Source organism: Lagopus leucura, unplaced genomic scaffold (assembly GCF_019238085.1).
Source record: "Lagopus leucura isolate 7727_CA_CO unplaced genomic scaffold, USGS_WTPT01 Super-Scaffold_100157, whole genome shotgun sequence".
Classification (NCBI taxonomy): Eukaryota; Metazoa; Chordata; class Aves; order Galliformes; family Phasianidae; genus Lagopus; species Lagopus leucura.
The window spans coordinates 3,079,849-3,095,114 of NW_024962334.1; the positions used below are offsets into that span (position 1 = coordinate 3,079,849).

The window sequence follows — 15,266 nt, forward strand, 5'->3', positions numbered from 1 at the left end:
CTCCATTTCGTGCAATTACTGATACCATTATTTATTTTTGTAAAGCATCATCTTCCCTATGGTGCAAGAACTACATGCATTTTCAGTTATATCCCAGTTTTGCAAGAAGTAATAAGGATTTGGAAGAGTTTCTGAAAGACCTGGATGAGGCAGTAGGATGCCTGAGGATGAAGCAGCGGAAATGGGCTGGAATGAAAATAGATAAAACTCTGTACATAACCTGTAACTAAGAAGAAATACCACCAATAATTCTATTGGCAAAGCCAAAGGGCTGTGCAAATAAGCCTCTGGAGCTTGAACCAAAAGACTAAACAAAGCAGACATCAAGACAGAGCTCCATAAAATGGATCAGAAAAAAATGCTGAGGAAAGGAAAATGATTCCTTTTCTAGCTGCTGCAAGAGAATACAGAAAGACTTAGCAAAACAGAGGCAAACTGAGACATTAAAAAATGTGGAAAACTGACTAAATCAAAAGTACTTACAATACTGTTGACTATGCTGACACCCAGATTTGTAGCCAAGTGGAAAAAGAAAACCTTTTTGTAACAAGAGAGATAGGCAACTACAGAGATATGGGGGAAGTGGGCCTACAGATCACAGTTACCAGGCACTGGAAAAACACAAGTAGAAGCAGATACCCTTGTAGCCCTTGTTAAACGAAAGAAAACACCAGCAGTTGAGAAGGCAGTGCATTCCTAACTAGAAAGAAGGGTTCCTGAAAGAACTTCTCTAAATTAACTTAATATATTTAATATCATTAATAATAATTTTAAAAAATGGAATACATTTTGTACCATCTTTAAAGTCAATCATAGGTCAAAGATCTTATCAAATCCTCTAAAGAACATTTTTGCTACCTTGAACAGCTCTAATTACATATTTTCTCTTTGCTAGAATGTCTACCACATTGTTTAACCAAGAAAATAAAAGGAGGCTGTTAAATGCCAACATTATATTCTCTAGCAGCAAGAAGCAGCCATTGAATTCTTCCTCTATATGGATGTAAAACAAGTATGTTAAGAGCTCTATATTTTATACAAAGCCACTCACAACTAGATAGCAGGAAAGAGAACAAATCCTGGAAAAGATATTGTAAGTTGCCTGATTTGTTATATTTAGTTTTCCTTCAGTGCAGAAGAGAGACCAATCATACTTTAGATTAACTGCAAACTGTTAATTGTGGAAAATTTACAAAAGAAAAGCATATTAATTTAAGCAAGCCAAAATACAGACAAATCTCATTAACCCAATACTGAAAATATCAGTCTGTGATTTAAGAATATAACTGGAAGTGCAAACCAATACAATCAAATCATTATCTTTCATAACTGCAGTCTACAAATGATCCAAACAAAACAGTCTCCTCCTGCAAGCAACATGCCTGCCTACATGTCCATATTTCAAAAGCATTACTTCAGTTTTACTTTATAAAATTTCCTGGAAATTAGAAGAGTAATTAAGTTACTCATCATAACTGTATCTTATTTCTTTCTTCCTCATCTGACATATAGCAGCTACTTTGAATATCTATTTATTTGCTAACAAAGCACTGGAAAATACATTAAACCTCTTAAAACCTTAATCACAAAACATTCACTAAAATGTTAAAGTTAAAATAATGTTAACGTAAACCAAATAATGATTTGAAATGTACAACGAGCAGATCTTAACATTTTGTCCAAATGACAAAATCTGATGCTCTCTATGCATTAAAAGTTAGGCACATGCTTTGTAGAAATTTAAGAACTTGTTAGTAAAGCTTCATACAGTTAGTGGAACCAGTGAGATCTCCATTACCCCAGAATACCCATACAGAATGCATGCATGGGAGAAGCCCTAATACCTTCAGTTCTTTAAGTCCCTGCATGTATCTCCCCTCTACATCGTGTATCTGGTCCTTAAGATCATAGATATCCTGCAGGACATAGGAATGAACCATTGCATAAGAAGTATGGGGAAATACATTTGCAGTTGAAAGACTATAAGATTTGACATAAACAAGTTCCACTAAAATAAACTACCAGCAACATAAATACTGATCAGTACAAAATATACATTTTTCCCCTGATTGAAAATTAAACCCTCATAGCATTTTCTTACTACTATGAAACCAGAAGTAAAAAGCATTCCTCCCAACCACAAATACAATTTTAAGCTAGATCCAAATTCTCCAGCAATGCAGTTTACCCGTAATTCACTGAGGGAGGCATCAGGATCCAATAAACTGCTTGTATCTCCACTTCCTCTCCTAGATGAGTTGCCACTCAGAGGAATTGAATTGCGAGACGACGGCTTAAAGAAGGGAAAACATTGCATCAGGTATGACATAGTGGTATATTTGACTTCAGTCTTTATAAATTACTTCATAACCATCAAGCACTTTTCTCTCATCTTTACTTTTTCATAGGATTATTTTCCACCAAATGTTTTCCAGCACTTATGTCACTTCTTGATGAGATGTTGGTTTCTGTTTACAGTCATCTGATTTATGAGAAGCTTAAAGAACAGTATGTAGCAGAACAGAAAGAAATAGAAAACATATCAGTTATCGTGACATTTCAAGTTTATTCCCAATTTTCTCTTCAGGCGATATCCATAAGGAGCTGTTAGTGCCAAAAAACACTTCTAAAACTTCTCTGTCACACAGCATTCAGAATTCTCCAATGGGATCCAACATCTGTGTTTTTCAAGTCTTAGCCTCTTAAAATACAACCTTTCCTGGTGAATGTTTTACCCAGAAAATGAATTCTACAAGAACTTGATACTTCTTAAAAGGATATTCAAGAATAACATTATTTCCTTTGAGAATAAGATGCAATGCATTATTTTCAGTAGAAGCAGTATGTCCAAAATTATTTCTTTGCAAGTTCTTAAAATTACTAAAATACACCCCACAAAGAAAACACATATTTCTACTTTTGGAAAAATGTTGATGCTTTTAAACTGATGGATGAATACCAACAATCAAAAATTTTAATTCAAATATTCTTACCCTTGAAAAAATTTCTGAATGTGATTTTTCACTCTTTTCTTCCAGCTGAAAAAGAGAAGGAAAACTGGTCACAATACACCTTTTGCTACAAAAGACTACTAAAAAGCACTATTCTGTTCAAAGATACTGAAAAATATTTGAGAACAAAAAGTGAAACGAAAAAGAAATATCAGAAGTTAACACAGATCAAAATGCATGAAAAAAAATACAGCTTCAAAACATAGTTTTACCTTAACTGCAAAATAAATGAATGCTTGTAAAGAAAAAGCCAGAAACCCTTTACAAAGTTTTCCAAAGAGTCATTGCTTAGAATAAAGTACCGAGCAAAACAAGTTCCATTACTTCAAATTTGAGCACAGTAGGGACTGCAGCACTCGGTGGCATAACAAAGATTCATGCAAGTGCACTTCAGACAATCAGTGACACCAGTGTGAATGGTCTAGTTATTAGAAAACACATTTGCTACCTCTAACTCTTCAGTAAAACCAGGAGTTACATAAGGACAAGAACACACACAAGTGAAAGCTCTGAATTATTAAATAACTTTAATTCATTCTTTTTTTGGACTGGAGCCTGAGCAAACAAACATCTCCTCCACTTCACCTCCATCCCAACTTTTTATTTCAGATCCTTTGGTAATCCAGACTTGCACTGTAGACGTCCATAGTTCCAACATTGCAGGGAAATCAACACACAGATGAGTGCTTTTAAAAAGCATGACCTCTTCAAAAGCTGGTTTCTCCAAAACCGCCCACTTTGCTCCCAGCCCAGTGACAACAGATTTGGAAGTTTGCTATCATCACAGTACAAACAAATGTTCCTTTATGAGATCTTTTTCCACCTGCTATGGTTTCTACAGCTTGACAGTGCATTTCCATGGCAGATTTATCATCTCCAATGATATACTGAAATTTTAATTTGTAATATTTGCCACCCCCATGATGGTAAAAACGATATGAAAAATCCAAAAGATCTGAAGAATCATTTGGAAAGACAAAGTAATATCATAGCCTACATTTACATTAAGAATAAGTAGTTTTACATACTCCAAATTAACTTACGTAGGAACTACAATAAAAACAACTGAGAAAATAACAATTGTTTGTCTCAGCTTCCACACTTTCAGCACAGCAAGCTTGAGTAAAAGAGCTCTACTGTAAGTTAAAAAAAGCTAAGACTTAAAATAGATAAATGCTCTCTGTCATACTTTGACCACATACAGAGACAAATAAAATACAAATTATGCAGCACTATATGACTATTATACTGTCAAAATGTGGAATGACAGAAACAGCAGTTGTAAGGGTACTCTTTAGCAGTCATCTAGTCCAACCTTCCCACCATAGCAGAGTTGCTGCAAACAGAAACCCAGGTTAGCTTTTAATTCATAGGCTCTGTGTGGTTAACTTTCACCAGCTCCTGAGGTTGGAGATTCTCCAACCTTGTTGTAACCTGAGTGCAACACTAATCTCCTTGTGGAGCTTCTCCCAGGCTCTAGCTTTGAGGAGCAGCATGAGGTTGCAAGATGTACAGTTAAGAACTGCTTGGCTTTTACCTAATTAAGCAGTGGCAGGCTGCTAGTAGATCAGGTAGCCCTTTTCCTTCTACTGCATATGCTAGCCCTGATCATTCAAAGATAAGGTTATGTACAGAAAACTCCCTATTCTTTCTACTATTAAACATAAAAACTTTAATTAACAGCAATAAAAAACAAAGGCAGCTAGGTTTTTGAAGCTCAGATCAAAGGAATGCACAGAAAAACTGTCATCCCAATTTTCCTGCGACAAGCTCTGTTAACCTAGGGCTCAGGGCGAGGGCATAGATGGCTTCAATAAAGGATTCTTAGAAACTCTTACAATGGATTAATGAACACTAGAATGTGCTAACAATAACGTACTTCAGTCTATTTTTGTCACTAAAACAAATATTAGTACTCCAAAACTCCACAAAGCAAAACTAGGTATTGCTAACTTCATAAAATAAACTTCCACAAGAAAAAAAAAAGATTTTTTTTACATTGAAGGGATGCTTATGCTCATCACCTGTCAAAATAACGTGAAGTGTTAAGACGTTACATGCTTCAAGCAACAGGCAGAATCTCCTTAAAATAAAGCAGCATGCAGCATGAAACAGTTTGAAGAAAATTCGTGGACTGAAATAAGCCCCAATCCTTCAACAAGCAGACTTATTTGACAAAAGAACTCGGGGTTCTTTTACAGTATTTACTCCTCTGTAGAACAAAAATAAAATTCACGGTTAGTCAGTTTGCTCTACTTGGCACAATACAGCAACAAGCATTACACTCACACTATTCAAACCTTGGACATCATCTGCATCAGAAACAACGCTTCCCCTGCGGTTGGAGCGACTGAAATAGTCAGCAGCAGTTTCACTTTTATCAGAAAAATCAGAGGACTTGAAAAAAAGAGATTGAAAGAAAACTGAAGATTATAAGATTATACCACAGAATGAACAAGATTTTTTTTTTTAGATGTAGCAACAACTTACATTTTCATTGTTGCAATTTATTCCTGGATTTGAAGTATAAGAACTGCAAAATATTCTCTTCTGAATTTTTGAGACATTAAGTGTCTCTGTAGAAATAATACACGTGCCACACCATGATCAATACTTTAGCCATGCATCATTTTTAAGTACACTTCAAATTTATTGTTCTGATCATTGTCTATCTAGCTAGGTGCTTATCTAAAAGCAAGACCAATAGATATTTATTATTGACTCATTTTCTATCATTTGAGTAATATAAGAAGTACAGTCAAACATAGAAAAACGGCTTGGAATCAGTAGTGCCAAACTACATAAATCCTTAAAAAATTAAAGAGAATAAAATTGCAAGCCATAAAAACAGATGATACATTCTGAAGTCAAGAAAGAGAAGAATACTTTTGTCGACAAACGTTGTTTCTTCTTTGGATCACACTCTTACCAATCTAATCTGGGCTTTCACTCTCAATTTCCAGAATCTTTACAATGGAATAAAAAGTTTTCTCCCTGAAGCCACCCTCACGTGGCTAAAAAGTGAGGGGAAGAAGTGCTCACATTACTCACAGAAAAGGCAAGATATATCTAAACACATGACGATCACTACAACTGCCACAGGAATTCCAGTGAAATGTTTTTTTAAAAGCACATTATATATGTTAAATGTGAACAATGCATTTAGTTTTAAAAGTACTCGTATGAAAGAAAAATCTTTAAGTAATTTGAAAATACATGGCCTCCAGTCAATTTTCACCATTAAAAAATAACTCAGAATATCTTTGTACTTGAAATAAATACTCGATGTAGCTTCATCTCATTTGGATTGAAGATGGTGAGATGCCTTGCACACAAATGTGACCAGTGACAAATAAAATAGGCAGCCGATAAATACTTACAGCCACTTCACAATAACTAAGGAACCAGAAGGAATTCCAAAGAACACCATGCCACCCAACTCACCATACTATCACTCTTCCCTTGCATGGCAAGATCAGAGAGGATGCATTTCTGTCCATTTCATCATCTGTACATCACAAGGATTGAAAACATTCCCTTGCACTTAAGTCATTATAATTTTTATATTTCTGTATTTTATTATAGATAAAAATAATGTTTGAATGTTTGTCCAAGAAATTTGTATAGCACAAATGAAAGATCTGTTCTGCGAGGAACAATGAAGAAACTATGCTTATAATTAAAGCAAAATAAAAAGCAATAAAAAACTTTAAAATAAGATAAAATGAATGACTTATACAAGCTTGAGAAACAACTATTGAGGCATAATTTTTCTCAACAGTAATATATATGTTTTTTTAAACAGAAACAGTTAGGTCAGAAGGCTGAGGCACAAAGCAAGGCTTGTATTAAAAAACAAACAAAAACAACATTAAAAACCCTACAGCACCAAACAATTATGTGTCTAACATATTTACTGCCTCAATACAAAGCCAAACAGAAGGCACAATAATGGATCAAAACACATTTAGACTGTGAGTAAAACTCAATAGTGTGCATCTTCATGGTGGCCAACGGGAAGGAAAAAAAAACTGCTCAGGTGCTCCTCAAAAATTACCCTGGTTTTTCTCTTCAGTAAAGATTTATTTCATTACTGTTAAGTTCATAAAACGTATCTTCAAAAGCCTCATCAGAAAATTTAAGAGAAGCCTTTTCCCAATATGCCAGTTCTACCTCTGAGAAGGTACTCAGCACACCTGCATCTTATTCCTAATGGGTTTTTCAGATGCAGAGCACTATGGATTTGTATGTTTTTCAGTGTTGTTTTCTACTCTGATTTCATGTTCTCTTCTATTCTCCCTTTTGATTTCCCAAGGTTACTGAGCTTATTTCCAATGCAACACCCCAGTGACACCAAGTCTTAACAACAGAAAGAATATATGGAGTGATGATTGAGCTGTGAGCAAGATTTTTGCTCCGTCTACTTAATATCCTTCTCAGAATTGTTTCATGCAATTTTTTCCACTTGGAAATCTATTAAATCTTCACTAGTATATGTTGGCATTAATGATACCACAAACATACTGAAAACTGATACCTAAACTCCTAAATATATATGTTTTATATATAAGAAATTACACTCCATCTTGAGAAACAGAGGAGACAATGAGTACACTCAACATCCAGAAGACTTCAGAAATGGATGACAGTAACTGCTAAGTTTTGGAACCCTTTACAGAAATGGCAAAAGCCCCTTTTTCCTATACTCCTTAAAATTTAGTCTGAGTCTATTGCAGCTAAAAAAAACAATCAGTTTCTGACAAATATATTTATTTTTTTTTTTATTTTTTCCTCTCTAACACTGATAAGAACATGTGAAAAATGAAAACATGACTATTTCAGTTTAACCCACACAAAATGCTGACATTCTTTTCTTGGGTAGCATGACAGATGCATCAGTAAAACTGACAGAGCTGCTCTGGGGCAGAAACATGGTGTAGCTACTAAAAATCACTTTGCAGCACAAAAAGTCATCTTTGGAGCAACAGTTTCAGCTTAACAAGTTTATCTAATTTTTTATCTAATTCGGGAACAAGTTTATCTCATTTTTAAGTACCAGTCACCAGAAAAGTGAGCTGATTACTTCTCAGTGCACAATATGAACAACACTGAAGTTGACATCAGTCCTCCTCCCCCACAGAAAGACTTTTTCCACATGCTGGGATCCAGCTGTGACATAAGGTGGTAACTGCACAAAGTACTGCACTTCAGCACTTAGTTCTTTCCAGTTCTGTACATCACAAATATTTGAGAGATGCTTAAAGCAGGAAATTCCTTACTGCTTCTTTATTTCATTATCTCACTGCCTGAAGTTCACACCTTGGTAAAATTTACATCTCTAACAGAGATTAATAATTTTAGAATTATAAGAATTTAATAGAATTTTAAGAATTTAATAATTAATAGATTTTAATAAAAAAAAGTGAAAATCTAATTAATCAGTAAAATGACTCACTGTTCATTTCAATCAGTGAAAATTCTCATAGCTGTTGTGTGTTAGTATCAAAGCATTCAGCAAAACATGCAAAGGAATGCTCACCACAGGACTACTTCGAATTGAGCTTGCTCTTGAAGAATACCAACTGTATTCAGATGGCTAAAGAAAAGTGTTAAAAATTTTCTTAATTTTCATTGCTTTATGTCTCCAAAAAACCAAGATTTTGAAGGAAGCAACAGAAAACCTGTAACACTTACAGTGCAAGAACTACATGAGCTACGTAATCCATCACCACTCAAAGATGCCTGAGAAACAGAGGGAATAAAATGCCATTTATATTCCGACTCAGAAATTACTGTCACACACTCACACTGAAATGCACTGATAAATTAAATCTCATTTTTATTATCTTACCCAGCTAAGCATTTTCCAGTTGCTATTTATGTTTTTTGAAAGGATGAAGAGCAGTTTTTAAGAATTGCCAGTAGCATTTCCTCCAACTAATATGATGTCTACTTCCCAATATAATCTAAATTTCAGTGAAAAATAGCTAAATAAGTTTTGAAAGTCAGCTTTTTTCAGAAAAATAAATATTTTAAGTGAAATTTATTTTTAGAAGTTGCAAACCACCCTGGGAACTGAAGTCGTACCGTACACTTATCCATCTTGAAAACCCATGCAGATTTTCCTGAAGAACTTTTTCGGAGCGCAAGGCTGAAATCTATTTATGTATAACAGAAGCTCTGGCACCAAGCTGAATAAAAATGTAGAGCCTCGTGTTGGTTTCCCCTACCTCTGAAGCTATCTCCAATAGAAATTAAGAATTATGTGCAATAGCAGTTATCACAGTGGCATTCTCTCACTGGATCTTCTAATGTTATGACAAAAACGCACACAAAATCAAGAAGCAAACTGCTTGCAATTCAAGTGCATAAGTGCATACAAATATTACATCCAAAAAATTTGACTATTCTCTCACATAGTTTCAGAACTTCTCTAGGTGGCAGCTAAGTTAGATTTGAATTGCTGTAGCAGTAAAAGGCATTTAGTTTCAAGCATACACAGTACCTTTTGAATAGAAGCTTTATGGAGCTACTTAGCCATTCTTGTTCTAGCTGCTTTGTACTTTGCAAAGATGCCCACTTGCACTTTTGCACACTTACAAGTTTTAATTCTGGCATCTTATTTGAAAGTACATGAAATGTATTTACCACAAATTTCTGTAACATCCAGACAATGAATCTCTCATTCAATTGCTAGATTTTTTAAAATATTACACATGCAGTTGTTGTCTATCGTGCTTAGATTAACTAACTCTAAGGCCAATGTTCATGAACATTACTGCTGTATTCATAAACTTTATGTTTGTCCGTAAAAAGATCATCAAATAGCAATTACAAAAGCAATTTAAAGGGGGAAACCTAGCATTTAAGGACCCTGAACTAATGCCTCCCCAAAACGAGATGCATGAATTATGTATATTTAAGAGCACAAGAAGAATGCACATGTAATGCTGTCAAGCCACACGGTCATACAATACAAACTTAAGGCAACCGTGCAAAATGGGGCTTACGAACCAAACTGATACTTCTTATCAAACCAGTGTTTACAGAAGGAGACACCTATAAAGAAAAGCGTAATTTGAATTTTCAAGGGCCATTAAAACATCTAGAGAAAAAATGTCTTTCATGTAGTACTAACCCTGTAACTCCTAGTTGTTGCCACTGGATCACTGTATAGAGAAGACGACTGTAATGCAAAGAACAGAGAAAACAAGAGAGAAAGAAACTTTTTCTGTGTACAGCATATGTTCTTACCAGTTGCTTTACATTCACCAAAAGTTCTAAAGATGGAAGTAAGGTATTATAGTTGCAAAATACGTAAGAACTTTTAAGAAAAGTATGGATAAACATTCCAGGAAAATCCATCATCTTTGAAAACGAAACATGCAACGTTCAGTGGAATAGTCTAGAATTTTTATCAAACAAAAGTAGCAATAAATTAAAAGACATCAATTTCCTTTAGACACTTATTTAAACACGACAAACATACCTGCAGTTACTGTGAGATGCAATCTACCTCATCAGGCTGTTAATTTATCACTCACAGCAATGTACAGTGAGTAGCATATTGGGGCTACATTTTTAACATGCTGTATGTACTTTACATATTAAGCAACAAATATAGGAAGGAAGGACAGACCCGAGTATAGTAGGAAGGAATCGGTTTGCTATATCTAAGGCTGCTATAATTTCTTTGATCATGGTAAAGTCCACTCTGTGAAAGGGAAAGAAAAAGAAAAGAAACACTAATATTGCAAGAGAAAGAAACACTAATATTGAAAGACCAAATTTGACAGCCCAACTATTTCCAAGTTCAAAAATTGGGATTTTTTTTCTTGCCACAAATTAGCATATGCCATACTCTTAATGTCTTGCCCAAAGTAGAGAACAGTTGTGTTACGCTCCCTTATAACAAAACCCTAAGAAGTTTGACTAAACTCTGACAAGTACAACATGAAATATAAGAAAAACATGAGACAGAACTCACTAATGATTACTACAGTTGTTCATTTTATCTTTCTTTTTCTATTAGATACCAACTTATATCAGAACGTGGAGGGAGAGAAGAATCTAATAGGGAATGGACGTTTCATCATCACCCTCAGTCCATAGCCTAACGCTGTGCATTACACCAAGCACAAATTCTGAGGGCTAACAGCTGAAATTCTGGCTTATTGTTGCTTTTATACATTTCACGGACAAATAGCACACATATGCATATACATATGTGAGAAGAAATTATATAAGAGAGAGAAAACAGAGAGGCAAGTACATGGCACAGTGTAGTACTTTTAGCATTGTCTCAACCCACACGTCCACTGCTCCAATCACTGCTAAGTCATCAGCTGTCAACATCCCTGAAAAACTGCCTCCAAATGCTGGCACTACATTGATGCCACACACTGGATTTTCTAGAAGAGTGTTCAGAAGATCACAATAACCCACATCTTCCTCAAGAACTCACATGAATAATGTCAGCGTTTATGGTAAATACTACCTTAGCTAGTTCAAAACTACAGTTAAACTCTAACAAGTAGTGGTCAAAGCACAAGTAATAAAAATCCGTATTTGCGTTCTGACTGAATAAACTTTAATTCACAGAAGTGCCACTTCTAAGCCATTTGAAAAGGCTTCTCACTGAATGGTATTTTTCATTCAGATGAGCTCCATCCACGTAGCCCTACTGATGTGACACAGCTTAACACACTCAACTTGTCAGAATTTGGTCAGTACTACAAGTTCCTTTGTTAACAAAAAAATAAAATAAAATAAAAGCATATATCAGCAAGCCAATCCATTTATTCATGTACTGTATTAGTACATAACAATCTAGACAGTGTATCTATAATAAATATCATAGAAAACTAACCAATAAATCTTTACGGGAATAAGCAGTTTTCTTCCTTGTACTGTGAGATTCACCGTAAGCATGACTCTAAGAATCAAATTTAGAAAAATTAATAGCACTACAAAACAGCAGCTTCATTCTTAAAACACAAAATGTCAATTCAAGACATTACATGACCAGAAAAATAGGCCATACATCTAACACTGTGTAAAAAAAAAAGACAAGTAAAATTATAACCATCCTTATCTTTGGTTAGAACCAAAGTATTTACCTTCCACAAGAAATGTAAAATCAAAAATCAACTTAAAAGTGCTTAATATTACAGATTATTTTAAACACTGTTTTTATTATGCTGCCTACTTGCAGATTATTCAAATAAGCAAATTCAGCTTTTTAAGCTGCTAACATGCTTCTGAGTGGAATTGGTGCTCCATTTTGCTGAAGGACATGCACGCAAATCTAACTTACTATAATACCACATCAGAACTACAATGCTTCATAATGGTAAGAAGGGATACAAACCACATGCTTTTTTCTCTAGATCGAAAAAAACCCGGTATATTACATTAAGTTTAATCTTCTATATGAAATATAGGATACAAATGTGTACATACAGATACAGTGTTGCCTTTTTGTTTTTAATTATGTGCTATATAAGTTGCACTTAATTACATTTATGGTTTAGCAATGACTAAAGTACCTACTGCAAAATAGCTGTTAGTTGTCTATACGTTACTCCATTAGACTTCTTCCCCACAGAAAGTGGGGAAATAGTATTCTTGACCTTAAAGTGTGATAGCACAAATCTTCTCTTTTTTAAAAGTCATTTTTAAAGTAGCAAGTTAGTGTCATCACACTGTGTAAGAACAAATCAGTCTACATTCACACAAAAAACATGCAAAGTGTGAACATACAGGGACCGAATATCTTGCAGGTCTATCCTTAGCACTGTCATACTGAGGTAAAAGAAGAAGAAATGAAAATGCTTACTTACAAAAGGAAAACAGAACAGAAATAAAATTGCATTCAACTGAGGCAGTGCTTGTTGTGTTACATGATGAAAGGCAGATAGCTACACAGGAAAAGAAGTCAACCACCATCCGTCAACCCACTGTTGAGGTACAAAACACATCACAATGTAGGGGCTCCCCAGAGCACCTTACAGAGCATGGGAACTTACAGCCTCTAGGGCACCAAAGACAATATGGGACGCAGGGAATAGCATTTAGGGATCAGGTGGGGGAAAGCAGAGAGAAGTGTTTTTGGAAGGAACGGGTGCATGAGGAAAGAACAGTGGAGATAAAAGGGGTTCTCTGTGTGTAAAAACACTTCTGGTGACTGTCCTTGTCTGGCCATGCCCTCTGCCTCACCAAGACAGTCTGATCTGGCTTCTTATTAAACTCCACTTCTAACTACTTTCCTGGGTGCACATCTGGATATGGAGGCCCAGGGCAAACGACTGGACAGACTGAGCGCCTAGGGCCAGTTACTGGAGGATCCATATTGCATACATGTATGTATTGCTCACTGACAGGCCTTCCTCTTAGTCAGCATGACACAGGAGCAGAATGAGGCTGCCTGTGTTCATGTGAACGCTGAGTGTTCCTGTCCACATCAGCCTTGTGTTTTAATATAAACAAAATAAATTTAACAATCTGATGTTGTATATTTGTCTTTTTTGGACATTCAGCAACAATATTATTAGCTGAATGTGGGAAAATGGAATGACAGTGGAATGATAGTGTATCTCTCAGTCCACCAGACTTAGGAATGCTTTAGGAAATTCGTTTGTAATAAGTTTCCCAGTGTTCCCATGTCTTCTGTCATTCAAAGACTTCTAGACAATCTATATATTAATTTAAAAAAAAAAAAAACACCAAACAACTACAACAAAAAAGAAGAACATACATCTTAGGTTTTCACAGTAAGTTTGTTCTTTTGATTTCAATTCATATGTATAACTTAGTTATTCTGACTGTACATCACGCACAATTCAAAATGCTGCTCACTATTATCCTAAGCTTTCTTAAAGCAAAAATAAACAGAAGTTGAAGATGATTCAAGAACACAGTAATATGCTAAAAGCATGCTAGAGCACTACTAAATGTTAGTTTTGGTGAGAATCACTGGGAGGACAAGAAAAATAATTTCTCTTATCTACTGGTATGTCTGAGAATTCTGCAGAGTTTAACTTACATCTCAACTATAAAGCGTTAAGAGCTTACAAAAAAAATCTTTTTTCATGTAAATATTTACTGAAAAACTGCCTAAGCTCTGAGTGACACAAATCAGATACAAATACAGATTTCTAAAAAAAAAAAAAAAAAAAGTAGAATTTCTATTCATATTTTAGTCCAGAATGCAGAAATAGCATAGCAATACATTTACTTTAAAAATAGTTGAGAACAAAATGCTTCCTGACAGAACTTCCAGGAACACTTTTGTACCCACCAAGGTTGATGCACCACCTCTGTCACTTGATTTTACTTCTCTTTCACAAACATTAGGAGAGACTGAGAGATTAACTCCCTTCAAACTCAAGTTTTTCCTTATGCCCCCAAATTTGCTATCACAGATAAAATGCTTGATTACATCAGTTATTCCAGCAGTTCAATAAGCAGCATTTTCCTTGAAGAAGCATGCTTTCACCAAGCAACTGCTTTGGTAAGTAGAGATTGAAAGGGTTATAATGGGAACACATCAAGGCATGCTCATTCTGGGTTACACACCACAAGATCTCTCCTTCTGGTGGTACTTGTTCTGCTCCTGTGAGACCCACTGCTATCCAAAGGACTCTTAAGAATGAAATTGCAAAAATATTTCAATATACAATGTCACTAGAAGACTCTCTAAAGGTAACTGTTGAGCTTCGCTAAATTATTTACTCTCAATCTTCATGTATTTGTACACTAAGTGAACAAGTGTAAGAACAAATCTGAGCAAATCTATATTATTTCACAAGTTTTTGTCTCCACTTACAATACAATATTTTTTTTCTCTCTATCAGCCAACTGTTGTTTGCAAAGTAGTCAATATTAGGTCACTAAAAGCGTTTATTTGGAGAAAATACCTGTGACAAAAAAATGTAGAAGCACTTATTTAACACAGAGACGTGTAAGATGTTACATAATCTTTGACAAACTGAATTTGATTTCTAATTGCTCGTAGTAAATGGCAATCATTTTTATTTAAGTCACACCAGAACATTCTATTCCAGTGAACTAAACAGACCCAACCCTTTTAGTATTGTAACTTGTCCCTCCCTTGGGCCTTTATTACAACTATTCTTTAGCACCATTTTTCATTCAAAAAGACTATGGGAAAGCCAGTACAACAATAAATAATTTTACTACCAGCGTTTGGGGTATCTCACAGCATTCGGGTAAGGCTTTGTCACTAACAAATAA

The 15,266-nt window shown here is 35.0% G+C and overlaps 1 protein-coding gene across 12 annotated transcripts in view; it reads right to left on the reverse strand.

Moving 5' to 3' along the window:
- The window catches only part of LRRFIP2 (LRR binding FLII interacting protein 2), a 49,297-nt gene that overhangs the window by 14,258 nt on the left and 19,773 nt on the right, over positions 1–15,266 (reverse strand). For 2 of the 12 annotated variants that reach the window (XM_042888110.1, XM_042888116.1), the window contains exons 6-17: positions 14,589–14,654; positions 12,774–12,815; positions 11,881–11,946; positions 10,651–10,725; positions 10,150–10,197; positions 10,026–10,070; positions 8,706–8,753; positions 8,551–8,607; positions 5,301–5,408; positions 2,994–3,038; positions 2,189–2,293; positions 1,845–1,916 (exon numbers count right to left, since the gene is read on the reverse strand). In XM_042888110.1, the coding sequence (XP_042744044.1) occupies positions 1,845–1,916; positions 2,189–2,293; positions 2,994–3,038; positions 5,301–5,408; positions 8,551–8,607; positions 8,706–8,753; positions 10,026–10,070; positions 10,150–10,197; positions 10,651–10,725; positions 11,881–11,946; positions 12,774–12,815; positions 14,589–14,654 (777 nt within the window). The remainder of the gene's footprint in view (positions 1–1,844; positions 1,917–2,188; positions 2,294–2,993; positions 3,039–5,300; positions 5,409–8,550; positions 8,608–8,705; positions 8,754–10,025; positions 10,071–10,149; positions 10,198–10,650; positions 10,726–11,880; positions 11,947–12,773; positions 12,816–14,588; positions 14,655–15,266) is intronic. The other 10 variants (XM_042888118.1, XM_042888113.1, XM_042888115.1 and 7 more) reach the window with 6 other exon arrangements.